At 39.1% G+C, this 27395-nt stretch overlaps 1 protein-coding gene across 1 annotated transcript in view; it reads right to left on the reverse strand.

Moving 5' to 3' along the window:
* LOC108665430 overlaps nucleotides 1-12256 on the reverse strand; it is a 28911-nt gene extending 16655 nt beyond the window's left edge. Inside the window, exon 1 of the mRNA XM_018152182.2 lies at nucleotides 11045-12256. Within this exon, the coding sequence (XP_018007671.1) occupies nucleotides 11045-11714 (670 nt within the window). The 5' untranslated portion in view covers nucleotides 11715-12256. The remainder of the gene's footprint in view (nucleotides 1-11044) is intronic.
* Nucleotides 12257-27395: the final 15139 nt, after the last annotated feature.

Consider the following 27395-nt stretch of genomic DNA (forward strand, 5'->3'; position numbering starts at 1 on the left):
AGAGTATACCATACCAGTAACTTATACTGAGCCACAAACTGCATGATGTGAAGTATATGTCAGTGAAGCCAAACGAATGACAAGATGGAATGGCTGATATTACTGACACACTATAAAAGTTTGGCAGTCGAGAAATAATGCATTATCTAAGCAATAAAAAATTCTTGTACATGCAAATTTCAATGATGACAATATTGGAATCGTAATTAGCCTTTTGTAAAAAACACTATGCATTGCAAATCAGCTACTTAGAGCATTAGGCACACTAACCTAGTTCAAACCAACTTATGTAACGTTGATTCTTGCATACAGGAGATGACCGAGCTATGGAATAAAGTCATATCCTAGAGTTATTATTATGGCCAGACTTAAACTATGACTGGTCAATGATAATTTTTTTATGCAAAAACACCGACTTAGGAGATGATATACCGACTTAAGGTACATCGTCATCATGCGTCATCACAATACAAAAGTGATAGTTGCGGACCCTGCGTCTTTCACTCGCGCGGTCTAGAAAGGTCGCTTTGAAAGGGCGAATCTCATGTGCCCGAAACGAGCGCATTTCCCTACTAAAAAAGCTTTAAGTAACAGAACAAAAATGAAGTTGCATCGAAAGGCAAATTTTTTAAGTATCATAGAAATTAAAATATACTTTTATGCCTAAGTTCGGGCGCTGTTAAAACATCAGATGATAATTGAAAAGGCATTTACGCTGTTTAAATTGCACAACTTTAGTAGTTTAATTAATTTCTGACAATGCTAAATAACTGATCAGTTAAAACTAATTCATGAGTACAGTTTAAAGCGGCACTGCTTGGCAAACGGCAGAATTCCCTATAGTAACCTGCGCCTGCCGCCTTCACAAACCAAAAAAAACAAGTGCTTTAGACAAATTAATTGTTTTCCTGTTAAAAAATTGCCACCGGATCTCTTTAACGGCTGATCATTTTTTAGCGACTCGCAATTTAAATCTCGTACAACTGAAAATGAAAGTTTTTACATTCGAAACGTCGCTAAGATATTGAAATTTCCTTCACAAACCTGCTTTTCAGTCAACCAACCACGGCCAAAAACACAAATCGACTCATTGTAAAAACGAACTAGAAAATAATATCAAAAAGCATCATTGGTCATCACTGTAATCAATAATACACAAATCTGTTCATCTCATAAGCAGGAAGACCAGCGCTGAGCTCGACGCTTCCGTCACTTGGAGCGCTAATGGTTCTTCACACTAGCAGCCACTTTTACTTTCAATATTCACCTCCAGCATTCTTGCCCTAGACCCTTCAACTGCCACTCACTGGCGCACACTTTCACTGCGGTCAGATCAAAAACCTGTAGCTTATATTACAGCTCAATGCGTGTAATTTGGTAGCTCGATCATAATGTCTAGCTACGAAATTGCCACACGGTTACGAGGAAACCAGTCCAGGACCAAAATTAGGTGAAAGAACCAATTTATTCTAAAAAAGGGAATGCCACTGAACAGTATTTCGATTTCCTAAACACAAATTATGACAGCCGAAAAATTTCTAGACATTCTGCGGTTTTTTAGGCAACGTTACAAGCAACAGGTGATTACAGAAGAGGCAAGTCGCACGGACATAAAACTTGCTTCATAACACAATCCGAGATATTTGTATATCAGTTTAAACTTGTATATTAATATCTTACATTCATATTTATACGTACTATTTTTTTAAGGTTCAAACAATAAATAAAAGAGTAAAAATTCTAAATTTCATAAACAATTTTCACTGCAGCCGCTGCATGGAGTAACAACCAGGAGCGAGAAGCGAGCAGTGCAGCTGTAAGGTCGCGATACAGGAAGCGTCACGAGCAACCACTCACCAGACGTTATGAGCAATGAGCGAATTTACTCAACACCAAATTACCTATTGAGAATATTAGAATATTATATTCACCCAAATTAAGTTACAAACATTGGTAGCTGAACTTGTGAGCTTATTGGCATTTAATGTTCAGATGAAATTATAAAGAAAAACTAACTTGCATTAAATTATCTTTCATCATTAACAGAATCGACAAATTAAATAGCACATTTAACCAGGGACATGAATCAATATAAACTGAAACTCCGTCTCCAAGATTAGCAGTTCATCACTCAGCAACAGCGTTAAAAAAACGCGATCATATCACCATCTAACGTGTCGGTTATTCTATCGAATATTCATTGTTTTCATGGATGAACGTGCAGACAATTGATTTGGGAAGTAAATGTGTGGTGTATAATTGCGTAAAATTAATTGTTAAAATGTGCAGAGACAATAGCAGTTTCAGCATCCTCTACATTGCACGATTGGAAGGAGCACTTTTACAGAAATGTGAAGAGGTACAATGCACGGAGCTAAATAAAATACCAAGTAATCCTACTATGTGAGCAATGCTTTATTGCATGTTCCATTTCCTAAGATGTACAATAATGCGAATGCTGAGGTGTTCGTAGCCGCACACTTGTGAAACCGGTCTGAGATAGCTTGGAAAACTGTATTTAACATCATCAGTTTGAAACTGTACATAAGTAACTACATCACACTACTATAATTATTTATGTATATATAACCCCAAACCCTCCAGCCAGAACAATTTGCGAACAATTCTCAATTTTTATCCTGTGTCTGACTGGTCGAATTTGAAACTACTTACCAAACTAAAATACAGGTTAATTTACTTCTTTGTACATTTTATTTTCATGGTGAGGGAATCGCATCGTTTTAAAGTGGAAAATTTTATTTATTTTACACGCCGAAGTTCCCGTTCCCAAATAACAATCCAACTTTTACACATGGCAATGTAGGAGCATAATGAACAACTCAACTTTCAACTGGTTGTGAAATAAAATCTAGCATCCGACCATCATGTAAATTGTGGAACATGCGTTTCAACGCGAATATTTCTGTACGTCTTGCATATCAAGGAGCACCAGCAAACATATGTCCCTCCGCGCTCCCACACCACTCTAGGTCTTGCGATTATTTCCGAAGTCACGCACGGAAAAGGTTACATTAAAATAAGAATATGGTTGTCAAGCATAATGAGCCGGTGTCACGTAACGACGGCAAGACTGCTTCTGCAAGGCGCCGCGCAAGATCATCAGGAGTTGCAGTAGAGGCGGTGCGCAGCAGTTAGGTAAGGAAAAATTACCTCGCTGTGCAAACTGTTCTAACTTGGCTTAGGATTTGTTAACGATTCATCTCAAAAGTGCATATTGCCTTCTATGATAACAAACTTGAAAGAGGAGTCCAAATGTATTAGGTTCACCAATCTACTCATCTGATGAACGTAATACCTACCCGATACGAATCGATTTAGTTTCCGACATATCAGTGGAATTAGTACCATCTGAAGCTGATACGAGTGATTGTTGCAGCTTTTAGGGTATGACAACATAAACACTTATCGAAATGTATCGCAAGGGCTCGTTTCTGGCAATTTTCCTGTCCGTTCTTATCTCAGACCAGCTCGTTAGTCGTTAGTCAACAAGCTGCGAAAACTAATTTACACACAGGAGTTGCTCCAGAATATCGTAAAGTTGCGTTAGAACCTGAATGATATGCCATCAATTACAGATTCCACATTCTTGAAATAGTAATTATTTGACGTAATAATTATCGCAGGCAAGACAACAGTACCGACAATTACGAAGGTTCTCATAAGGCAGGTCCTGGAGCAGCTGACGGGCATAAGCACACATGACGAGCCACGAACAACGCTTGCTTCCTGCATGCATCTACTTTCACTGTTCAGATGGCAACACGGCAAGAAGATACAACCTCCAACTTATCACTTTCACTAGGCCACTGAAATTGAAAGTCTTTTTTTGTACTATTTGGTTCCTTTCCACATGCCGCTGTAAAAAAAATGATTCTCTATAAAAAAAACTAGACACTTGTTCGGGAGCATCATATAAGTGCACGTCACAATCAAGCATCGGATTAAGGCAAAGAAGAAAACGTGGGGTCTGGTAAGGTTGGTCGAGACAAGCATTTCGCTTTAACCCGTTATCTATGAATAAAAAAATCGCCACCGATGCTATGTATTCGTGTCAGGTCTGAAAATCTGCATTAATGTCAGTAGACAAAATGTTACACGATCTACTTATTAACCACGCTTAAAATAGCAATATAAAATACACCGCTTTCGACAGGATAATGGTCGGTAGTGCAGATGAGTAATAAATTGGTAAAGCTTAGTCAGACGAGACAGCTGTCGTACATGGTAATAGCTGCAGCCACAGGTTCCTATCTAATTAACAACGGTCACAGTAAAATTCACAGTAGCACACAAATACTAGACAACTTCATAAAAATTAAAAACGCAGCACTGGTTATCCTTGGTAAAGCTTGGTATACATTAATGCGTTAAATCGTGGTTCATCAAAAGTAGTACGGTAACAGTTTTCTAGAGCTCGTCTGCCTCTCTCAAGTCCATGCATGTAATGACCTTCACAATGCACAACAGGATAATCTCTATACTATTTTGGAATATTTTGAATAGATCACTATTCTATTTGAAATATTCTATTTTGGAATATTTTGAGAAATCCAATGCTTATCACTAATAGATTTAGATATTTTAAATGTATTCAATAGATATAAAATAAAAATTCCGAGTTTAATCAACCTCTACCCGGTATAGGCGGGAATATCACCAGTAGTAGCAAAAAATTTAAATTTTATTTTTTTTTCATTTAAGTCTCAGTAATAAGTTTTACACGTTAATTAACTAAAGTAGGCTATCTGTGCTAGAACCGATTGTCAACTTACAATTAGACAATAAAATTGCTCTAACTTCTTTAAGCATAATTGACTTCGAAATAAATAGATCAAGGCATGATTATAAGCCAAACACAAAGCCTAAATTTGCGATCACCTCTCACTAACTTAAGCTCAAGCGTTCGCCATACATGCGCGTAAAGCAGCTTAATTTTTCTTCAACTGACGACAGCACATTCATCATAAATTTGTACATACACCCAAACGTCTGAGGACCTCTAAACCGTTGCTTAGTTCCATCAAATTTGAGGGATGATGTTTTCCCTTGACCCCTAGCGTTCACTCTAGCCAAGTTATCATGGCTCAAGTGTGGCAACGCAGTTTTAGAGATATTTGGCCGTATATTGTTGTACGGCTTCGTCCGGCTAAATCCGGCTAAGATCGGTTTCAGTCTTGGCTGAGAATTTCAAGTGGACATTTCCTCGAGTTATAAGCAATGTTTTCGTGCTCTAGCATAAAGACATAATCACAACACATCTCTTAATAGCTACTAATGCCTGCAAATCAATGTGAGCGAGTGTGCAGCAGCATGCCGAGGGCATTAAAGTTATACAAACCGTAATTAATTGTAGCACACGTCCACCCAAGAAATGGTTCATATTAGCAATAGCAAAAAATAAAAATAAACGTAATGTATTTATTCCCGATGTAAGTTCAGCCGGGTCGTGATACAGCAAGATTGAAGCTGCTTGCTTTCTCAAAAATAAGGCTAAATCTCTACGGCCAATTGAAGCAAAGTTCGATGACGAACTTGAAGAAATACTAGAACAGTCTTCCGAAGATCGCGATTTTAAAACTCGTTCCGGAAGATTATAATAATTATTAATTACAATTACAATCACGCGATTATAAAATATTCGTTCCTGAAGCGAAGAGCGTGATTAGGTCTGACAATCTATTTATGGGTCCATAAGTTTAAGCCACAAGAGAAATTTTTGTTCTAAAATCAAAGATAATCGCTATATTTTTCTGATATTTGGCTTTGGGCGAAGCTCACGGTTAATTAAAATAAATAAAGTAAATGGAAAAGTAAACACGTCCCATTATGACAATAATCTAATTGAATTAGTCGTATATAATCATTGTATAAGCAATACGAAGTCACTACCAAATGCGTCCGAACAATAAAATAAGTGGAATTCAATATTTGCTATGCAGCTACCCTCATCCCAGTTATTATAAATGTTATCAAATTTATGAAAACGAAAAGCTATTCACACAGCGCGTTTGCAGGGACAAACTCATCATAAAATTATTTGTAACAGGACCGTCAGGATGATCAAAAAATGATGATATTATCATTGTATATCATCAGATGACATCCGATTTAGTTTTGAAACTCTGCACTGTATTTTTATGAATCGATAATCTCTTGATATTCTGATTGCAGGAGTTCAAAACATATTTCATGGCTTAGCACCTTGAACCAGAACTATTTAATTCGAGCAGGAAACAACCTATATTGTACGATCCCTGAGTTTTAGGAGAACTGCATTAGCATAACAGTGAAACTTAACTGTACCATTCACCGTTACCCTTTCATGAGACAAAACTGGAGGAAAGGCAGCCCCGGAACCACCTTCACAACTGCCTTGTTTGTGGAAGGCGGAGAAGGGGTAAGCCCACGCTTTAAGTAACCTTCCATTACCAATAGTAGCTCACTCCAGAACTTCCGCATATTAACATGTCGTAAATATTGATTTATCAAAAAAAAAATAAAGTTTCTGTACGTTAAAATATTTTAAATACACTACAATATTTTTTGAGATACAATATATCGTAGTTTGGGCACATTGAAATGTTTGAACTGCACTAAAATATATTGTGACGCTTCTAAGCATAAAAAATAACGTTTTGGATTGAGTAACTGAATTAATTATTCAGTCTGAATCCTACGTTTAGCACAGTCACGAGAAACAGACCTGCTCACACTGAAGACAAACTCTTTCTCATGAGGATAACGGACCGGAAATGGACCAGAGGATGCCGGAAGTGCGGACGCGCAGCAGCAGCCAAGACAGCCGACGCTTGCATGCACTGCACGGTGGCCGGTGAGGCTCCTTGAGGAGCTTGTAGACGAGACATGACCTTGTCAGGCACACGTGATGCACAAAGAGATTATGAAGTTATATATGAACACGCAGCAACATATACACTGCTTGACGTGCATACTCTGTAACCCATGCGTCATGCTATACATAGCGATGCGTATGTCACTTGTATGTTTTAGCTAAGACACTTGACGAAACACTGTCTACCAGCAGCATCATCAAAAGATATAGTACACTGCATGACGTGCATACTCTGTAACCCATGCGTCATGCTATGCATAGCGATGCGTTAACTCACTTGTATGTTTTTAGCTAAGGCAACTGGAGAAACACTGTCTACCAACAGCATCATCAGCATCTACCCTGTATGACGTGCTGACACTGCAGTCTCAATGTGATGCTCTACCTACTAAATAGTTCACAGATTTTTATGCAACACGGGACTGAAGAAACCAATTTCTACCGGCAGCAACAATTACTATCTACGCTGCATGCTCTGTGACACTGCCATGTCACAGCAACTAATTCGTCTGCAGATCATGCGGTTCACTCTGCCTGATATAGAATTTCAAGATGCGTATGAAGGTCAACTGACGCATGAAGAATGAAGATGTGAATTAAAACTTCAACCACCTGAATACTTGACGATAAGAAATGATGTTAAAAATTAATTTTAAATTAGTATCTGCAACGTCGTTCCTGCAAGCTGCATTCTAAATAAAAAATTAATATAATACGTATCGATTTCTTTTAGTAGGTATTTAATCAATTGCGCAATGAATAAACTATTAAGTACTCATATATAAGGGTTTTGAGTTAACCTGATACGTCGAAAAAACTGCTCAACCTCAGAACCAATTAGGGAGGAAGATTCAAATTAACCCTCCAGGAATAGATCCAAATTACAATAATTCCTCCTGAATTAAGGAGTGCAGAAATTAAAAGGCAATCCGTCACATCATAGGGAGAAAACACTTAATTCCTAAGTATAATATGCGATTAGAGTTAGACTATGCTTTGGAGGAGTAGTGAATGTCAATCCAAAATGCAATCATTCTCCTGCTCGAAATAAATACATATTTTGATGTTACTTCCATATGAATTCTATATTCATGTGAAGCCGTGTTATAGTTCATGCAAGCTTCAAAAACGTTTGGATATTTAGATGGGAGAAAATAGCAATAATCGAGCATGTAGTTCCCCGTCCACTACATTATCTACGTTGACATGAGATCAAAAGATTGTTAAGACTTTCAAACTCTCGAAAAAAACAAGTTGCCAAGAATTAGGAGAACAAAAACGAACCCCCGACCTTTAGAATTCAACGCTGTGCTTAATTAATTAAATATCAAATTAGCTACTTTGCAGAAAAAAATTCTTGCAAATGGAAAGAAACGGTCCAAATGGTATCACGTTCATTTAGAAACTCAATGAACCGTAAGCCACGCATCCATAAATTGCTCCAGTTTACAACAGGCTTAACGAGAAAAAAAACGTAAGCGAAAAAAAATCCCGAACAAAATTACAGTTTTCAAAATAAAATATTATTTGAACCCATCAACGCTTGTTTTTATAAAAAATCTCTCTCACTTCAAGACTCATAAAATAAATAAAGCGAGCAACAAATGATGCTTGATAGCGTACAAGTAACATCAGCGAGCTGAATATGAAGCAGCAGAGTCCTATACGCGCTGCAGAGTCCATACACCCCGTCACACGCTGGTAATAACCGCACTATTAATACCCCTTACCCTTGACATTCTTGAACGCTAATTGTTATCCATAAGCAAAATGGTATCAATCCTCCATACCCAATGTTTATGTATTGCCAGAGAATTACTAATCAATTTGAAACATTTTCAAGATGAATGTGCTTATCATACGCTTTTTTTATTTAGCGTTGCGCCGTATACTATTTTCCAATGGCACTGCTTTAAAACATCGTCGCCTTTATTTCAACAATAGGTACGTTTTTAAGGGAGTTCTTTATTTAGCGTATTCCAAGGATAATTTTCGACTCTTTCAGCCGCCAAATTTTCTCACACTTGGCATTTGAAGATCCAAAAGCCCTAGATGGGAATACATTTCGCTTGTATAGTCTGCACAGAATGACGTGTTCTCGGTAGTTCATGTACAGTATATAATGTAGTTCATGTACAGTATATAATGTAGTTCACGTACAGTTTATAATGTAGTTCACGTACAGTATATAATGTAGTTCACGTACAGTATATAATGTAGTTCATGTACAGTATATAATGTAGTTCACGTACAGTATATAATGTAGAATAATGAGACTATAATAAACTGCAGTTGTATAACAAAAGCATAAATTGTCATGAACGTAACGACTGTTCATCTAGAGCGTCTAATTTTTGCACCCAAATAAGGCAATCAGCGTGTCGCAATTCTCGCTATGTTGAAGGCGTATACAAAAAAATTTATTTAACCTCTTTTAATTAAAATAATCAAATGGAAAGATCTAATATCCCGCCATTCGTTTTTCTTGAAGAGCACGCTTATCACGCTGCGTTTAGTACATATCGTAATTATTATCATTCAACTGAACAATAACAAAAAGATAGAGAAAAACATTTTACTGCAATATTAACTAATAACCAAACCGGAGGGCCAGTGATTGTACAACTGGTTTGCTCATCCACCGAGAGGGCACAAAAACTTGAATTCTCAGCTTTGAGAATATGTATTGAGTCGTCGGTTTGCATAGCCCGCAAACACGTCGTTGCAAGCTCTACGTCTACGTATCTTTTTATACGCGCCCAATTGCAATGCCAAGTCCTTTTTACAAGTTGCTAGGTAGTCAAGTTTTTGCTCCGGGACGCACTACTGCAGTCTGTCAGAGAAGCCGCTTGCCATAAACTCAGTTAATATTACAACGGCAATTTGAATGTCAAGTCACAAGCTATAAAGAGGTCAGGCAGCCAATTTCTTCGAAAAAATGGGTGTAATTAAGACACAAACATTTTTTAAAAGTCCCAAGTAATCAGCTTGTGTCGAAGGATAACAGAGATGAAGTTAGAGAATTAGAGGAAGTGTATTTATTTAACAGCGCATCAAAGTAACAAAGAAGTTGTTAATGCCCCTCGATCGATAGTCACTAGTTCTGTCCTTGTGTAGTTAATAGGAGGTGTTCTCGATACACAGACAGACTTCTTCTGTAAGGCAGATTCGCAGCAATACTACCTAGAAATGCATCCTTTTTGTACTCTCTATTAAGAAAAATAAATGGGTCATATTGAACAAATAGTGATATACTTCCTGCACGTACCATTGACAGGACCTTTGGCAGGGACAAACTGGTTCAGGATGACACACAAAGGTAAGAACTAAGAAGTGCCTCATTATTTGGACTAAGTCCCATTGCAGTCTCAGTGTAGCAGGACTCGGCTCATCTAATGATTAGGTAAGAGCTTCGCTTCGCTTTTTATTACCGACGTTCAATTCTTACGCGCATCTCAAGTCTTCAATCTTTGATGCAGCTAAATCTGAAACAGCTTTTATATAACCAGGCTCAAGGTTGTAAATTTTTCTTTCTGGCTGTTTTACAAAAAAACTGTTGAAAGTATTTTTAAAAAACGTTCAGTCATCTCATCTCTTAACTTCGCCTAAGAAAAAACACGAGTTTCCATTTAAGAGACAAACTTTCATAGAAGTAAAATTAATACAAAAAAGCATTGTAGTTAAAAAAAAATCGTGTAATTTTTTTATCAATAGCACCAAATTCAGGACCAAATTCACTAGAAATTAAAACAACCGAATTAATAATTACTTGTCACATGTATTAGTGTTATCTTGCGACGAGTTCAGCATAGTTTGAGTTAATGGTGTGAAATAAATAAAATTCTAAAAAACGTGTTTCTAAACGTAAAAAAAATCTAAAAGAAATCTCGCTAAATAGACTATCTACAGTAAAATCGATTCATTGCCTTCACTCCAGATTTAAAGGATTTATTATTTAATTAAATCATGAGTACGATATTAAAAAATTAAAAGAGTTAGGAGAATAAACTAGGGTTCATAGTTAAAACTACCTATTAACCACTCCCCTACCCCCTTTCCCCTAAAGCTACCACTCACCTACCCACTATTTCCTAAAGCTACCACTCACCTACCCACTATCTCCTAAAGCTACCACTCACCTACCCCTTATCCCCTAAAGCTACCACTCACGAGTGAGGCGAGGCTCCCTGAAGGTGGCGTTGTAAATAAGGACGGCGGAGGCGTTAAGTTGGAGCGCAGAGCGGACGTGTTCCAGCGTGCCATACTCCGGCACCAGCGCCACCCACGGCTCGCCCTCTGGCGGCGTCCAAATCTTGCTGCCGCATTCCGTGATGCGCGGCGCCTGCAGCAGCGCTGACGCTGCCATGCTCGAGTTCAACTTCCTCAAGCTCTGTGCCTCGACTTCATCATAGGTGACGCTTGCTGGTGATGCAATTTGTCCCTTGAACTCAGATATTGCTACATCTAGAGAGTTAGGTTCACTATCATCAAGTATTATAGAATTGTTTGCGAAAAATGTCAGGGGAAATATATCGACAAGAGAGTGCAAGTTTTTCACAGTTTTTACGCCTTGCGCACTTGGGCCACACTGACCTAAAACCACCTGTCCTGAAACTGAAGCTGAAGAACCAAATATAAATTTACCAATTTCACTTTTGGTTCCCATAAGTTTTCTTTCCCCATTGCTTCTCAAGACAAAATTAGAAAAGTTTACACTCGCTAAGGCAACCGAGTCGCGCGGGAACTCAGAAGCTACTCCAGCGTGAGCGTGATCAGTCGTGATCGTGACGCTGAGGAACACCAGCACCACCGACTTGACATAGGCTCGGCAGTTCTTCATGTTCACGTATATCGGGAAGGAAGGCGACGCGCAGTCCGTCTCTTGAACTAATCAGTCTCTTAGATGATAATCTCACAGCTAGCATCATAAGGAAGCTAGCGAATTTGCATAATAATGCAAAAATCCCACTGGCGGAATTTTTAAGAACTGGAACATTTAAAAGAAAGATGTCGGATATCTCTTGGACCTGGAAGAGGCTGTTAAGGACAAAGTAAGCCGGACGGTGATGCGATGTGAGACTCAAAGGCAAACTTGGCACATGGACGGACATCGAGGACGATAACTTATTTGAAGGATGACTTTAGGTGTCTTGCTAACTACTGAAGCTCCCTTGGGGTCCTTTGAGAGGGAGCAGCAGCATCAAAAGCAGCAATTCAGAGTGAACTCATTCTGCTTCAGCGTGACTGGGACTTCTGACTTGGGCAAAGTGATAGCACGGACGTTTTTTTTCAGGGACGATAGCTATTCTACACAATTATAGCTAATAAAATAACTAACAACTTAATTTCAACTTAATTTGATCACATAGTTGTGCCATAATAGCTCCCTAGAAAAAAATGTGGGTAGAATTAATTCAAGCGAGACATGATACTTTTCACAAAACAAAATAAAAAGTATCGTTTGTTTTCTTTGTCCTGAATATACAGCACTAGAAGTCTCGAAGACAAGCGGAATGCTTCATCTGAAGGCTAGTCATTTGAGATAATATGATACCAATTTAAAAGAGTGAAGTAACTCAACCATCAATTCACCAACACAAGACACTTTTCAGGGGTAAAAAATTGTTCCACTAATCAAACCGTGCTAGATTAAACCCAACCACTAATCAAACGGCACCGGATCAAACCCAACCATTAATCAAACGATACCAGATTAAACCTAACCATTAATCAAACGGTACCAGATTAAACCCAACTATTAATCAAACGGTACCAGATCAAACCAAACCATTAATCAAACCATACCAGATCAAACCCAACCATTAATCAAACATCGCTAATAATTTTCAGTTCAAATCTAATGGCGGCAACAAAGTTCGTTCAAGAAATTTATTGTAAAATGAACAAGAATATTTTTGAGCTATTTATATAGGTACTCGTAAGGCTTCTAAATACAGTTGCTCTGAGATCGAGAAGTCATGGTGCTGCAGAGTATGTCATCTAAATAACTGCATTTGCTGGCCAAAATCATTTTACAGCAGTATACACACTGCTATGTTGTCCTATACATTGTCATAGAACTTGTTAATATTATCGTCCAGTCCTTGGACTCCAGCATCTTTGAATACGAATTTCATGCAGGAATATGGCTTCGTAACATTGGTAGAAAATTCTACGTTCAAATAAAAAGATGTATTACAAGTCTTCGTCGAATTGTCAAAAATGTTATACTTATTTTAAAAACATAGGGGAAATGAAATGTCAGAAAAATCCCGACATCAGCATGACAATTTTTCGAGCGCCTAAAGCATAAAACAAACTTCGTAATGTTTTTAATTTTTCAAAATTTTCCTCATGAGCAATTTTAGGAATCCGGCTGCGACAAGCTCATTGGGAGATCTAATTGCACTTGAATAAGTAGCTGCAAAAACCAGTTCTAGGATGGTATATGGACCAGCCCTTTCACGTCAACCATATACGGGACCGTTCAATGCGATAACATAACTCAGGTTCATTTAACACATGAAACTGACGTCTCCCGAACTATCAAAGAGTTGGTCTACGAATCTACTTTTAACAGCTGCGCCTAACCAGAGAGACAAAATAACTTGTGTAAGAGACAGGAGAAGAGTTGATCATTGCCGCATAATACCGAAACCTAACACCTTGAAGTTCAAGCGAGAAAAACGGGCGAAAATTTTTAATTAGGTTCACACAATTCTCTAAGAATTAGGCTAAAGTGCAGAATTGAAATAGATAAAAATTTGTGTTCCCATTTACGTCAGTGATTATCAATCTACATATATATTTAAACAACGTATAAATTTAAATTACAGAACAACTTATATCAACGACTATTAAATTAAGCAGAATAGCGTTATTTAACGAGTAACTATATATAGGTGGTCCATTATTTACATTAATATTTAGTTAGTGGAGGCTAGCAAGAGTCGGCCCGAATAGGACGCACCACATAAGATTTTACCTGACAAATGTTTTTGCCTGACAACATGAATGTAACAAATTATCATATAGTTCTCTCTCAATGAACTAAAAATAAAATGAAGAAAATATAAAAATGTGAATGCATAAATTTTCAACAGGCTACCGTACATGATATCACATCAAGAGTAGGCAAGTGTTAATTTAGATCTCGAATGATCTAACGTTCATGCTACGATTTATAAAATGGGAGATAAAAAAAACTTCATATCTATTTCGGGTAGAAGTGTAAATTATTTGCTCGAAGCTATAATAGCATTTTATTTCAGCATTTGAGAAGAATTTGAAAGTCCCGAGAAATTTTTTTCAACTGGAATGGTTTTCCTAAAAGTCTTGAGTTGATTGAGCGTTGGCGATGTCAGGTTCCCGGTCTGCAATTGGCCATTCTTTAATAGCCTGACTGCCTATAATAACTTTACCAATTTTTAAAGACTTCGTAATTGCTCAAGGATTTCGACGTGTCCAGTCAACGAATGCCAAGTCTCCACTGTATTCAACTCGCAAGGCTTCAACTTCTACTTTTTCACTACCACTTAATGCATTTAGTTGTTTTTCAATGCATTAACAAGTAACGTTGGAATGTGGTAAAAAAATTGAATTAGAAAGTCAAAGTGGTAAAGAATCAGCCTCGATACGAAAACATCGTGCGAAAAGGAATGCATCGACGCAAGCGTCATTTAGAATAGTTTGTGTGATCTTTATCTTTCTTTGGCCAAATTATCGGTACGGCCATCAATTGATGGTACGGTAGGCACACTATCGATAATTGTACGGTACGCGCACTATTACTGGCACGGAACGCGCACTATTACTGGCACGGTACAAGCACTATCAGTCACTGGCACGGTATGTGCACTATTAATTACTGGCACGGTAGGTAGGCTACTATATCTATATCAATTAATAGTAAGCTACGTGCACTATCACGACACGCGCTCTAACCGGAGGTGCGGCTGAATGGAAGTTAGCGTTGTGCACTCTATGGTCCTAACTCAAAAGTGATGTTGAACATGAACACAAAAATCATGAATGTACACTAAAACAACCACGCTTTGATGTTAAACCTGCTCATCTTATACATAAAAATATGCACATCTAAATGAATATTTAATAATATATTTGCGTAAAATTACCCATCACCAACCATCTTGTAGATTTGAGTAGCTAACCGTATCTACCGTCTACGTAAACCATTTAAGCTTCAACTCATAAACTTTGAGGAGTACCTACATGTTAGTAACTTTGAACAGCCACATATGGATTGGATGATGCCTACTAACATCCCCAGCCAAACTGTGTAAGATTATTGAAACACAACCATTTATCATGATGGAGCCAAGTCCGTGAGACTTCATGCAAAATCAAGCAATATGACGAAATTTGACAGCAGGCATTGCAAAATTGCAATTACAAAAAACGGATAATAATTTCTAATGATATTACACGATGCGAGAATCGAAATTTAATATCCTTGATACGACAATCACAGCGGCTGGACCGAATAGCCATGGACACAGTACAGCATAAACCGTAAATACCTAGCCGCGATCCAGTCCCTGAGTATAACGCCCAGGTTTTATCATTTACTCGGTCGATATTAAAAATGCAGTTAAAATATTTAAAAGGTATAGATTAAGTTTTTCCAACAAAATTTTGAAGTTATATTTTGTGGCTTTTTTACTTCAAATATGAATATGCTATTGTTCACTGAAACCGAGATGCTTGGAATGATGGAGCCAGACAGCGCTCTGACACACAACCACTCAGTAAAGGGCCTGGACTGCCACTGTTCATCTGCACTGCCGGACGCAAAACAGCAGGCGATAAACCTTGAGCAACTCGTCACTGAAGTACGTATACCGCTCAATTTTGTAAAAATAAGAGGAGGGCTCCTACATGTTATGTCAAATTAAAAATCAACTAAGCACAAGAACGTTAGAACGCTATTACTAACAGAATTTAAAAACGTTCACATTTACAAACTTCTACAAGTCCGAAAATAATTATTTACATTGGTGAAAGCAGGTTCTGAAGTAAGCTGTGCAAACTTTTACCGGCTTCATAAATTCCTCATGACTGTTGCTATTAAGAAATATTTTTCACTCTCATTATGACACATATCAACACGTCTCGGACAAATTTATGGCCGGGTCATATAAACCAAGCTTTCGAGTGAATTCAGCATTAAGGTTTAGAGAATATTCAAGGAGCTAAAAATCTGCATACGGGATGAGCGATTGCAAAGACGTCCTGAGTTTATTATAGAAGTAGGATGCTTTGTGCAGCCTAACAAGGCGACTCAACTCTTTTTTTTTACGGAACGGATGAACAGACTTATGTTCGATTACAAGCGTTCTACAACTAAGCACAACTTTAAGCACATTTCTAACATTTTAATCTCTCCGTTTTTTAGTTACCTCCGCACAAATCTAGAAACAGCACATCTCCCATGTCACAGAATAGTCCTTGTCCTACAGAATCCTTAAAAATCGGGGTTTAATGTCTGGTTCAAATTCTACTCAAATGTGAAAGCACAACGATCTTCTACTTCGATCGAATTCGTCGGTGCTCGAAAGCCTTAGTCATATCCAAATAAGCAGTCGTCCTGTAATGTGATGGAGAAGTAGGCACTAGACTAGCACTAGGCAGCTTTGACCCTATAGGATCAAAATGACTTGCTCAACTTGTCGACTTGCTCGCATCGAGCGATTGCATCACTACCTAGAAAGTTGGTCCGAGAAAATCAGTTGCTACATATTTTACTTGTGCTTACACTAGGATGTAATAAATCAGGAAAGAACACATATTTCGACTCATTATTTCACAGGGAGAAAGTATAACGAGTAAAGTTATCAAGCGTGTTGCTATATTATAAGCCTTGTTTGAGAAATCAACTTTTAATTCGAAGAAGTTTCAATGAATCGGAAGCCTGGCTTATCTTTGTTATTTTTTTTAATCCACCTTACGTAAATTAATTAAATTCTCATTTACCAGTGTGTAATTAAAAAAATAAATGGACTGTGGTTCGAGTCTTCATAGTACGTCGACTGATGAACAATACTGCAGAGCCATGCAGTGCAGCATCGCGAAAAGCTTCCCGGTATATGAAGGGCAGACAGGTGAATGACCCTAACCTCAAATACTCCTCTAATCCACCAGCGCCACATAATCCTCTAATCCACAGGCTTTCGGACTCTTCTAGTCCGCCAGCCCTACAGACTCATCTAGTCCACCGGCCTTGCGGACTCCCCTAGTCCAACAACTCCCATGGTTGAACCATGGCCAACCCAACAGACTCATCTAGTCCGCCGGCCTTGCGGACTCCCCTAGTCCAACAACTCCCATGGTTGAACCATGGCCAACCCAACAGACTCATCTAGCCCACCGGCCTTGCGGACTCCCCTAGTCCAACAACTCCCATGGTTGAACCATGGCCAACCCAACAGACTCATCTAGTCCGCCGGCCGTGCGGACTCCCCTAGTCCAACTCCCATGGTTGAACCATGGCCAACCCAACTGACTCATCTAGTCCGCCGGCCCTGCGGACTCCCCTAGTCCAACAACTTCCATGGTTGAACCATGGCCAACCCAACAGACTCATCTAGTCCGCCGGCCGTGCGGACTGCGGACTCCCTTAGTCCAACTCCCATGGTTTAAAAATGGCCAACCCAACAGATTAATCTAGTCCACCGGCACTATGGATTCCCCTAGTCTGTGACCCTTAGATATTCATATAGTCGGCCAGCCCTACAAACTCATGAATGCAGCCAGGCCTCCAGACTCATCTAGTACCTAACTCATGTAATCTCCTAGCCCAAGGCCTCATAACGATTGCTGTGTGTGTGCATTTAATGGATAAGGAAAGCGGAGAAAACGCAAGGTTTACACGTACCCAGCTGTCGGGGGCAAAAATATCTTTGGCTGGAGGTCTCATCAGATGAGTAAAGCTGATACCTTCTGACACGTCGGCTGCATTCCAGAAGAATTCGAAATTAGCGCTCGCTTGCTGTCTTAAGACGCATTACGGGATTACAAACTCTAAAGACGCTGAAAAATAATTGAAGTGCTAACTTATGCACCTCTCTGTGTACAAAGGGTATTTTCAATTGTCATTTCACCTTGAGTTCTAAAATTTAACGCAAACTAGTGTTAGAAATTATGAAGTAGCCGCTACACGCATGGTCTCATCAGCAATAGCCTAAGTAATTTTCGATCAAAAAGCCACAAAATCGGCGGAACATTAACGCAGTCAATCAGTTCATCGTTTATACTAGACAAAGAAAAAAAATGACTTTGAAGGAAGTAGGAAGCACAATATGAGAGCTCTGACGTTTTTTAGTAATGTGACAAACCCTCGTTATGAACCAAGACACGAACCGATGACAACACGGTCCCATAGCAAGGCTTCATCTTTGCAACGCAATCCATCCTTTTCCAGTTCGTACGTGGAGAGCATGCGGAAGAGCTTCCCTTTCTTTCTTATCATGTTTCAAAATCTCAACATCACGATTTTTCTGTGGAGCGAATTTGTGTTCATTATAGGTAGAAATCTAATGTAGTTCATGAGTATTTATGTGATAATTAGAGGCTCTTCCTAATTGTGGCGCACGAGCATGATTGGAAGTAAGAGCATTTAGCGTTAGTGCTGTCCCGTCGATGTCGTATGTATTTCTATGTAGCCGCCTCGCATGGCTGGCCACAAGCTCTTATGCCACCACAACCAAGTGCGTTGTTCGTACTATTACAATAGGTATGAAGTATATTTTTTATCTATTTAAAATGAACAAGAATAAGCTATTCTAAAACGTTACATTCCAGTGTAGAGACGCAGCTTCGCGAAAATAATATTACCACTGGTCGAACGGTTACGCTGAGTAAAATTGAAGTTGTGAGTTGCCGATTTGAAAGCCAGCATGTAGCTATGGAACTTCTTCAACAGATCGGTGTCAGTCCAAACATGACCGGAACTTCAGACACCGACTCCATTTCATACTAATAATACCGTTTAATAATAATAATAGGTCATTTGGTGGCGCGTGGCAACTGTTGCAACTCATATCCAGATTACCGTCTCTTATTTGCTAGATTTTTAAAATACAAGAATTGATTCACTAATAAGCATTAATGAACATGAAGGTGTTTACGAACCACTGCAAAGGCTTTGCGCACCACTTGTAAAGCCTCATGCCATCATTAATGGCTCTATAGGTCATCGCAGTTTGCAGACTGAGGTATTATTGCCTTCGAGTATCTAGCCCCAGAAAATTGGTGAGACCAGACTTGTAATGATGCAATCCCTACGGTGACTTGTAACAAAGTGTGCTTGTGAGGTGAATGAAAAGTTGCTAAAATGCGTAAGAGATGCGTATGCGTCTTGGTCAACTTCCACTAACAAAGAGATGTGAAGTCTTGCTTTTTATGGGTCCTTGTGCAAGCGAAGGTCTCTCATTATATATGAAAGCAATAATTCCAACTGATGAATGTAAGTGTACGTACCTCTTCTGCCATTTACCAACTTTTTATACCTTGCAATGTTGTATTTAACATTTACCGGATCAGGTTGTCAACATTTTGAAGGTAGAAATAAATAAAACGAAAAAAAAACGCTTCCACAACAATGCGTGCGTGGTTCCCGCGGAGCACGGAATGGGAAGAATATCAGTCATGTATGTCATATGGATTAATCCATTAATAACTTAGAATCGGCTGCAGATAACTTTTAAAATTGGCCTTAAATATAATTTAATTTTGCCGAATTTCGGATCATATTACAATAACAAAAAGTCAATGTTTATATTCATTGCATATATGCCCTGTTCTTCGATTTTACACAACATAATTTTCACTGCTGGTGTGAAAAGAAGATAATGTTATACTGAAGTGAAAATGCATGATACATATGTGAGAGAGCCTGAAAAAAATGTAAATGGCGAGTAAAAGATGTGGACCGGGATAATTTTAGTACGAAACTTACTGATACAGAATGGGAAGAGACAAAGGATGTGAATGGTATGAATGAACAACGTAAGAAACGTATTAACGAGGCTGCAAGGCATGTGCGAGGACAACTAAGAATAAACGCAAAAGCCGAAGAATGTAATCGAGTCTGTAGGCAACTTCGGAAAAAGAGGCATGAGAGTGAGGATTGTGAGCAGGAATATCAGGAAGCATGGCTGAGATATGAAGAAGAAAAGAAGAACCAAAACTATCATTAGAAATCGTATTGTTGAGTATGATCGAAATAGAATATATGAATTTTTTATGCAGGGACAGAGAGGTGGACGCGAATGGTATGCCTTCCTAATAAGAATGGTATTCCTTCCCTCTTGTCCCCTAAGAGGGGACAAGAGGGAAAATGATCTGAGAGTGAGGGCTGAATGTAAGAGTGTATGTAAATGAGAGAACAATGTTGGCGGAGGCTGTGAAGAAATTCGGGGAAGACATTGGTGGGAATGTGGGATGAATGACTTATTTACACCAGGCGAAAATTTCGTTTCATTAGAACGTAAAAATCTGAGTGGTATGGACGAGGAAATTACAAATGAGGAAGTGAAACGACATGTAGAGCGACTGAAGAATAATTAGGCAGCTGGAATCGAGGAGATACCATATGAGATAAACAAGTATGAAGGTGAGAGTACAATTGGCAGGCTGACTGATCTATTCAATATTGTTTGGACAAATGAGTGAGTACCTGATGCGTGGAATGAAAATCGGGTAACCTTGCGACACAATGAAGGCCACAAGAGCAATAGGAACTGAAGAATTACCGACCGATTGCTCTTGCTGCCACCAGTGGTAATATTTTCTGTGCGGTTATGAATGAGCGGATGCAAAGATGTATGAGGAACGAAAGAGTATTTGGTGAAGGGCAAAATGGTTTTAGATACGACAGAAGCGCAGAAGATAATATATTTATTGTGAATGAACTGATCGGGAGAATGAAAAGAGATGGAAAGAAAGTGTACTTGGCTTTTGTAGACATAGAAAAAGCGTATGACCGGGTGGGTAGGGAGCTTCTGTGTCAAACACTGGGAAAAATTGGAATGCGTGAAAAAATGAGTTGTGAGAAGTATGTATGTGAATACTAGAGCAAAATATAGACTTGGGGATGTCGTGACGGACTGGGTGAGAGCAGGAGGGGCGTCCGACAAGGCTGTGTCCTCTCTCCACTTCTCATCAACCTCTACACAAAGAGATGGCCACGAGGGTGAGCAGGATGGATGTTGGTGTGCGTGTGGGCAGCGAAAGGTTAAAAATGCTTCTGTATGCTGACGAGGCTGTGATTATGAGTGAAATTAGCGAAGAACTAGAAAGTATGCTCGACTGTGTGACTGAGTATGGGAGTGACTTCAATGTGCGATTCAGTGCGGAGAAGAGCCGAGTACTTGTTGTGAATGGATCGGTTGAGGATATGAGCAGAGTGTGGATGTAGGGAGGGAATGAAATTGTTAGGACAAGTATAAGTACTTAGAGTTAGTGATGTCTGTGGACCAAGAGGGATGTCAGAAAACAAAGGCCGCGAATTTAAGTAAGGCGAATCAATGGTTGTGTATACTTGGAAGTGCAGCACAAGTGAGAGTTAGTAAGTATGAAGTATTGAGGGAAGTGTGGAAGAGTGTGGCAGTGAATAGTACTATGTATGGATTGGATGTGATAGCATATAGTGATGATGAGCTAGATAAATTGGAATTGGTACAGAATAAAGTGGCGAGATTGGCACTAGCAGCCCCCAGGTGGACTGCGGTGCAGGCCCTGAGACTGACAGGAGACATGGGATGGAGTACCTACAAAGGAGAGTGATGGTACAAATGGACGTACAAAAAAAATTTTCTATTTCATCGTCAATGAACGATGAATGTTGAGCACGAAAGATGTGTATGTGGAACATGAAGGTGAGCAGGGAGCGCAGCCGTGCACCACCAATTTTGTGCACCAATAAGCCGTGCACACTCGGCTTTGTCCTCTTCCGGCCTTGACCACCACATGCCGTGCACCACCAGGCCGCGGATCGAATCTGACTTCAGGGCATCGTTAAATTACATAATTTCACGTTCACCGCGTCTGAGGTTAGGTTTCAGATAGCATAGTTCTGTTCCAAAATTTATCGTCATTCGACGAGTGGCCGTTTGACCAAGGGCTGGTTCGACGCACGGCCTAGATATGATTGTCCAAGGGTGTTAAAGGCTACGTTCCGGAAGGCAGGAATCATGATGGTCCATATTAATCTAGGGCAGTGGTGGTCTTCGGCAGGCAGACTAAAGTATTATTGCCTTCGAGTATCTAGCCCCACAAAATTGGTGAGACCAGACTTGTAATGATGCAATCCCTACGGGCACGTAAATGTCGTGCATTGGTACGTAAGTGCGGTATGCATGAAGCATGGGTGCGTTAAGGGGAGCGTCTGGTGTAAAATTTATCTCGGCTATTTACAGACGGATCACTCTGAAACTTGGAAGACATATGTAAAACATAATTCTAAGACATTTTTGTTCGTGTAAATTTTTGAAAAAAAATGAAAGAAAACGTGAAATTCTTAGAAAACGGCCAAAAAGGGGGGTACCGTAGAAATCTATCTCCTCCTAGGATTTTTGAGCTACAACATCGAGACACATATCATTCGATGCGTAAAGACCATATCTAAAAGGCAACACGACGGTTTTTAGGATTTATCATTTTTGTGGGTGTGGGAGCATTTTTTGTAAATTTTTTGAAAATTTTTCGATTTCCCCCCCGCCACCCCCCTTTTTGCAGAATAAAATCCAAACTATAAAGAAATTAGAAAAACGCCCTCTATCCGTTGTAGATAATTTTGTTGCGCATCGAATGGTATATGTCTCATTGCTGTAGCTTTAAAACTGTAAGAGGAGATAGGTTTGCAGTAACAATAAGTTAATTGTTCAGTAGAGCCTGACAAAGTCCCGGGCGCCTCGAAATAAGCGTTCGAGGTGGCAAGAATGCAAGACTAGGCAATACTGGAGCTCAATTCCTGTCAAGGATGGTGTGGACGACGACACGCAAACCCTCCCGTACAACTGCAGGCGGGTAACTGAAGCACGTCGTATGTGGACTAGCTATTTAAGTATGCTACCGGGAATTTTCGCCTATCCTAAATGTGAAAGAACTCCACCACCCCCCACCCTTTCGTGATCTGACGTGAACGCATAAATCAACTTACAGAGATGATTTTGGTACAGTTGAATAGAGCAGAATGCCAGCTTTAAGACGAGACTAAAAACCAGAAAAACCAAAATTCAAAAATTTTTGCCAGACGCTCCCCTTAAGGCTGAGCCAAAGCACGAAATGGGTGGTGACAGTACGGGGTGCGATTAGAATAGAGTGGGATGAAAAAGGGTGGAAAACAGAAATAAATTAGCGAGTGAAGGACTATGGGCTGCAGGTGTGGAAGCAAGGAATGGAGGGAAAGGACACTATAGGACTGTATCAGATGAAAGCGATGCCAAAATATGAATGCATGTATGATGGTAATAGAGGTGGGGACCTCCTGTTTTGTGTTATGGCAGGGGCGCTAGGTGTGAATGGACGTACATAAGGTGGAATGAGAGGAGGGAAGATTAATGTTTTATGCGTGATGGGGATGAGAAGGAAACTGTCGAGCACTTGTTGATGGAATGTGGGGCGTATGAGTGAGAGCGTCAGTCTATGATGGAGGTGATTCTGAATGCGGGAGGTGAGACTAACGAAGTGGGATATGAGAGAACAAGCAAAGAGTGGATGACAATGATTGTGGGTCTGTCTGAGTGAGCAACTGCGGCTATATTTGAGAGTGTGAAGAGATATTTGGAAAATGTATGGAGGTTGACGGAGAGGAGGATGATATGAGTGGGGTCTTGAGGAGTGGATGGTTGAGAGACGGGAGAGTGGAAAGGTTAGGTGACCGTATAGAATGTTTTAGTATGTTGTTTCTGTTTTTTAGGATGTTGCATAACGAAATGATTTAGTTTTTATGATTTCTGTGAATTCGTTTTAATTGAACTTTTTGTTACCATACGAGTGTGAACTTCTCATTTTTTGACACAGTAAAAGAGCTTATATGCAGCGTGCAGGACCGATTTAAAAGTCGTGACCGGAAGTCAGCACGCACCCAATTCCAATTCCAATAGTTTGGTGATAAAAGTGTAACTCTTGCTCCAATACTATTGTTCATGACCAGCTGTTTACCTCGTCGATTCTGAACGGGATTTTAACAGCTTAGCTCAGCTTAGAACCCGCTACCTTGATCTTGGGGATTTTGATTGAGATATCGATGTCTGCCACTTCAGAGACCAATAAATTAAATTCACTGTTTAAATTAAAAGAAAATACAATCTTTTTGAATGCATATTTTTTACGCACGTCTCTACTTATATTTTAGCATGATGCTTTGCCAAACTATCAAGTGCAGCGTCTTAAATTTTAACTGAATTTTCTATTTAATCAATCTAAATCCAATTGGTCCACCGCTCGTTACAGATGAAAATATTCACTTCGAATGGATAAGCTGGGTCAGTTTAAGAAGAAACAGAAAAATAAAAACTTCTTGTTACAAATCATGCTAATATGCATTTTTTCTTCATTTTCATCGAAAAACAAATGGACTGCCTATCCAGTGTAAAAGTACCGTTGGCATTCTCGTTCTATGCACCTGCAACGACTCACCGTACAATCACTAACAATACTGGAAGGATGTACTGACTGGGGAGAACTGTGAAACAGTTGAAATATCAAACGTCTGCAACTTGCAAGTAAATTGAACTGTTGAATTCCTATTGCATAATTTTTGTTCTTTCTTCGATTTTAAAGATTATGATTTTTGTGACTGAACTAAAAGTATTTTAAATTGCTCATCAAGTCATCATCGCTCATGCCCTGAATCCGCTTAAGATAGGAATAATAATAGACAGGTTATCTTTCCGTTTTTGACTGCAGACTCATGCTGTCATGCATGAATCATGATGCTACGTTAATGGTAATCGCATCATTTGCATCTTCATTTGAATTAATTGTGCAGGAAAATTTGAACCCATTCCATTGAAGGCATTGATCATGAATTCATGATTCAATGATGATTGATGTTTTTCTAAGTAAAGTACCTACCTAAGTGAATTGGTTACACCGTAAACGTTACGTTACACTTACAGACTCACGGTAAAAAAGACATGTATTGACAAGCGACATGTGTATTGTGTACTAAATGTGTAGACAGCAGTAGAGTCACTAGAGTGAGACCGTGAGTTGACTAGATTTTAGCATGCATTGCATATTTGCATTCGTATTCATTTATTGATTGGTCAATAAAGTATTAGGACTGTGGCTGAGGCAAATGTGAATTATACAATACCATTAGTCTATTATTACCCAATCTTTTGGTCAGGCTGACTGGCTCAGCTCAAAGACTCAAGGTGTTGACGTGTAGTGAAGAGTGAACTAGTGATTCACAGTGTTTGCAGTTTGCACTTTGCAGAAAACAAGTGAATTTGAGTCCTATAAGTAGACCAGTAAAGTATCATGTAGGTATGTGCACAAAGTACTCTCGAATGTAAACAATGCTGGCAAAATGGCGGACAGCCACTTTCCGCATTGGCGCGCGTAAGGTATTTAATTTTGAAAGTCCCGCCAAAATGTTAGCCTAATTTGATTGACTTTTGTTTGAAAACAAACTATAAAAACTTGAACTATGATGACATCATTTTTTTTTTCGAGAAATGTCTATCAAGTACCTGCTTAGCTGGGATGTGCAAGAGGTAATATTTGGGCGGGAAATAAACTTGGATATCGTATTTTGAAATTAATGAGAGATAATTTGAAATCAAGATTATTGTTTTTAGAGCATGCTCTCGAAATTTCAGAGCTTTACAGCCATTCGGACAGTTTTTCTACCATGTCCTGTCGTGCTGTTTACGTTCAGTTCAGTCATGAGCCAGTGAGGTACGCTGGTCCTGAACTACTGCCGAGACTGAGACATGAGACAAGACATGAAATGAGGCATGAGACAAGCTACAAGACGAAACATGAGATATGAGATGAGACGCGAGACGAGACACAAGACAAGACACAAGACAAGACATGAGATTGGACATGAGACGAGGAGATGAGACATGAGACGAGACGTGAGATTGGACATGATACGAGGCATGAGACGAGATGTGAGATGAGATGCGAGACGAGACATGAGACAAGAATTAAAACGCTAAAGCTTAAAAAGAGTATCACTACATTATAAACTAAACTTGGACTACTAGCAAGCGATAAACACATGAGGGCCGGCACCTACAGCATGAGACGAGGCACGAGACGAGATGAGACAAGGCATGAGACGAGATGAGACAAGGCACGAGACGAGATGAGACAAGGCACGAGACGAGGCATGAGACAAAATGAGATGAGGCACGAGAGGAGATGAGACGAGGCATGAGACAAGATGAGACGAGGCACGAGACGAGGCACGAGACGAGATGAGACGAGGCACGAGACAAGATGAGACGAGGTACGAGATGAGATGAGACGTGAGATGAGGATGATGATCATATTTAATATTATTATTAATATCAATATTCACTAATATTTATTATAATTAGTTAAGAATTAATATTAATAAAAATTAATAATATTATTATTACTAGTAAATTTTATTTGTGTATTCTATTCAATTTCATATTTCTAAGCTCAATTATGAGGCCAAGGCCATGAAACTGAAATTTATTCCATCCAATTCTGCCTTTAAGTTAAGTTATAGCATTCATATCTATCAGTTGCACCCATTTCCCCCACCCACCTGCAGTCAAAGTCTCAACCAAAATGTTTTATTCTAGTTAGAATAGATAGCCTACAACATGAGCTTTCCAATGGTACTAAAAACTTTGAAATTGGCTCACAGGAAACCTACAAATGATAGTTTTTCCAAAAAAAGTGACAGAAGTTGGTCCATTTTTGGGGTGAAATTGAAAATAGGAAAAAATTCATATCTTTTTCATTTTTCGACTTACTTCACTCATACTTATATGATATTTTTCTAAATTTTTTTCTGTTCTCAGTGGTGTAATTTTCATTACGATCAAAGGAAAAAATTATTTTTGTGCACATACCTATATCATGGATACCACATACCAGCATTATCATGCTTAAGAAATTGGTTTAAATCTTGAGTTTTTGAGGAAATTAAAAATGAAATGATTCCAAAATAGCTCTGGTTTGCCACTATGCCTGCCCGGGGGTAGCATTGACCGGTTTGGAAATTAAGTTAAAATTACCATAAATAAGACTGTGTAGAGTCTGAAACATAAAAAAAACATTAATAGGTGTATCAAACATAAAATATGTTATATAGGTACCTATGGTAATTTTAACTTAATTTCTAAGCTGGTCAATGTTACCCCATCACGGCTGCCATTGGGTGGTCAAAGTTACCCCATTGGGGGGCAGCGCCCCCCATCTGCAAACTATGACACTTTCCTAAAATTTGTCTTTTGCATATGTAACTAGAAGAGTTCTACTACAATGCATCAAAACCTGGAGTTAT

Source organism: Hyalella azteca, unplaced genomic scaffold (genome assembly GCF_000764305.2).
Source record: "Hyalella azteca isolate HAZT.00-mixed unplaced genomic scaffold, Hazt_2.0.2 contig3617, whole genome shotgun sequence".
Lineage (NCBI taxonomy): Eukaryota > Metazoa > Arthropoda > Malacostraca > Amphipoda > Hyalellidae > Hyalella > Hyalella azteca.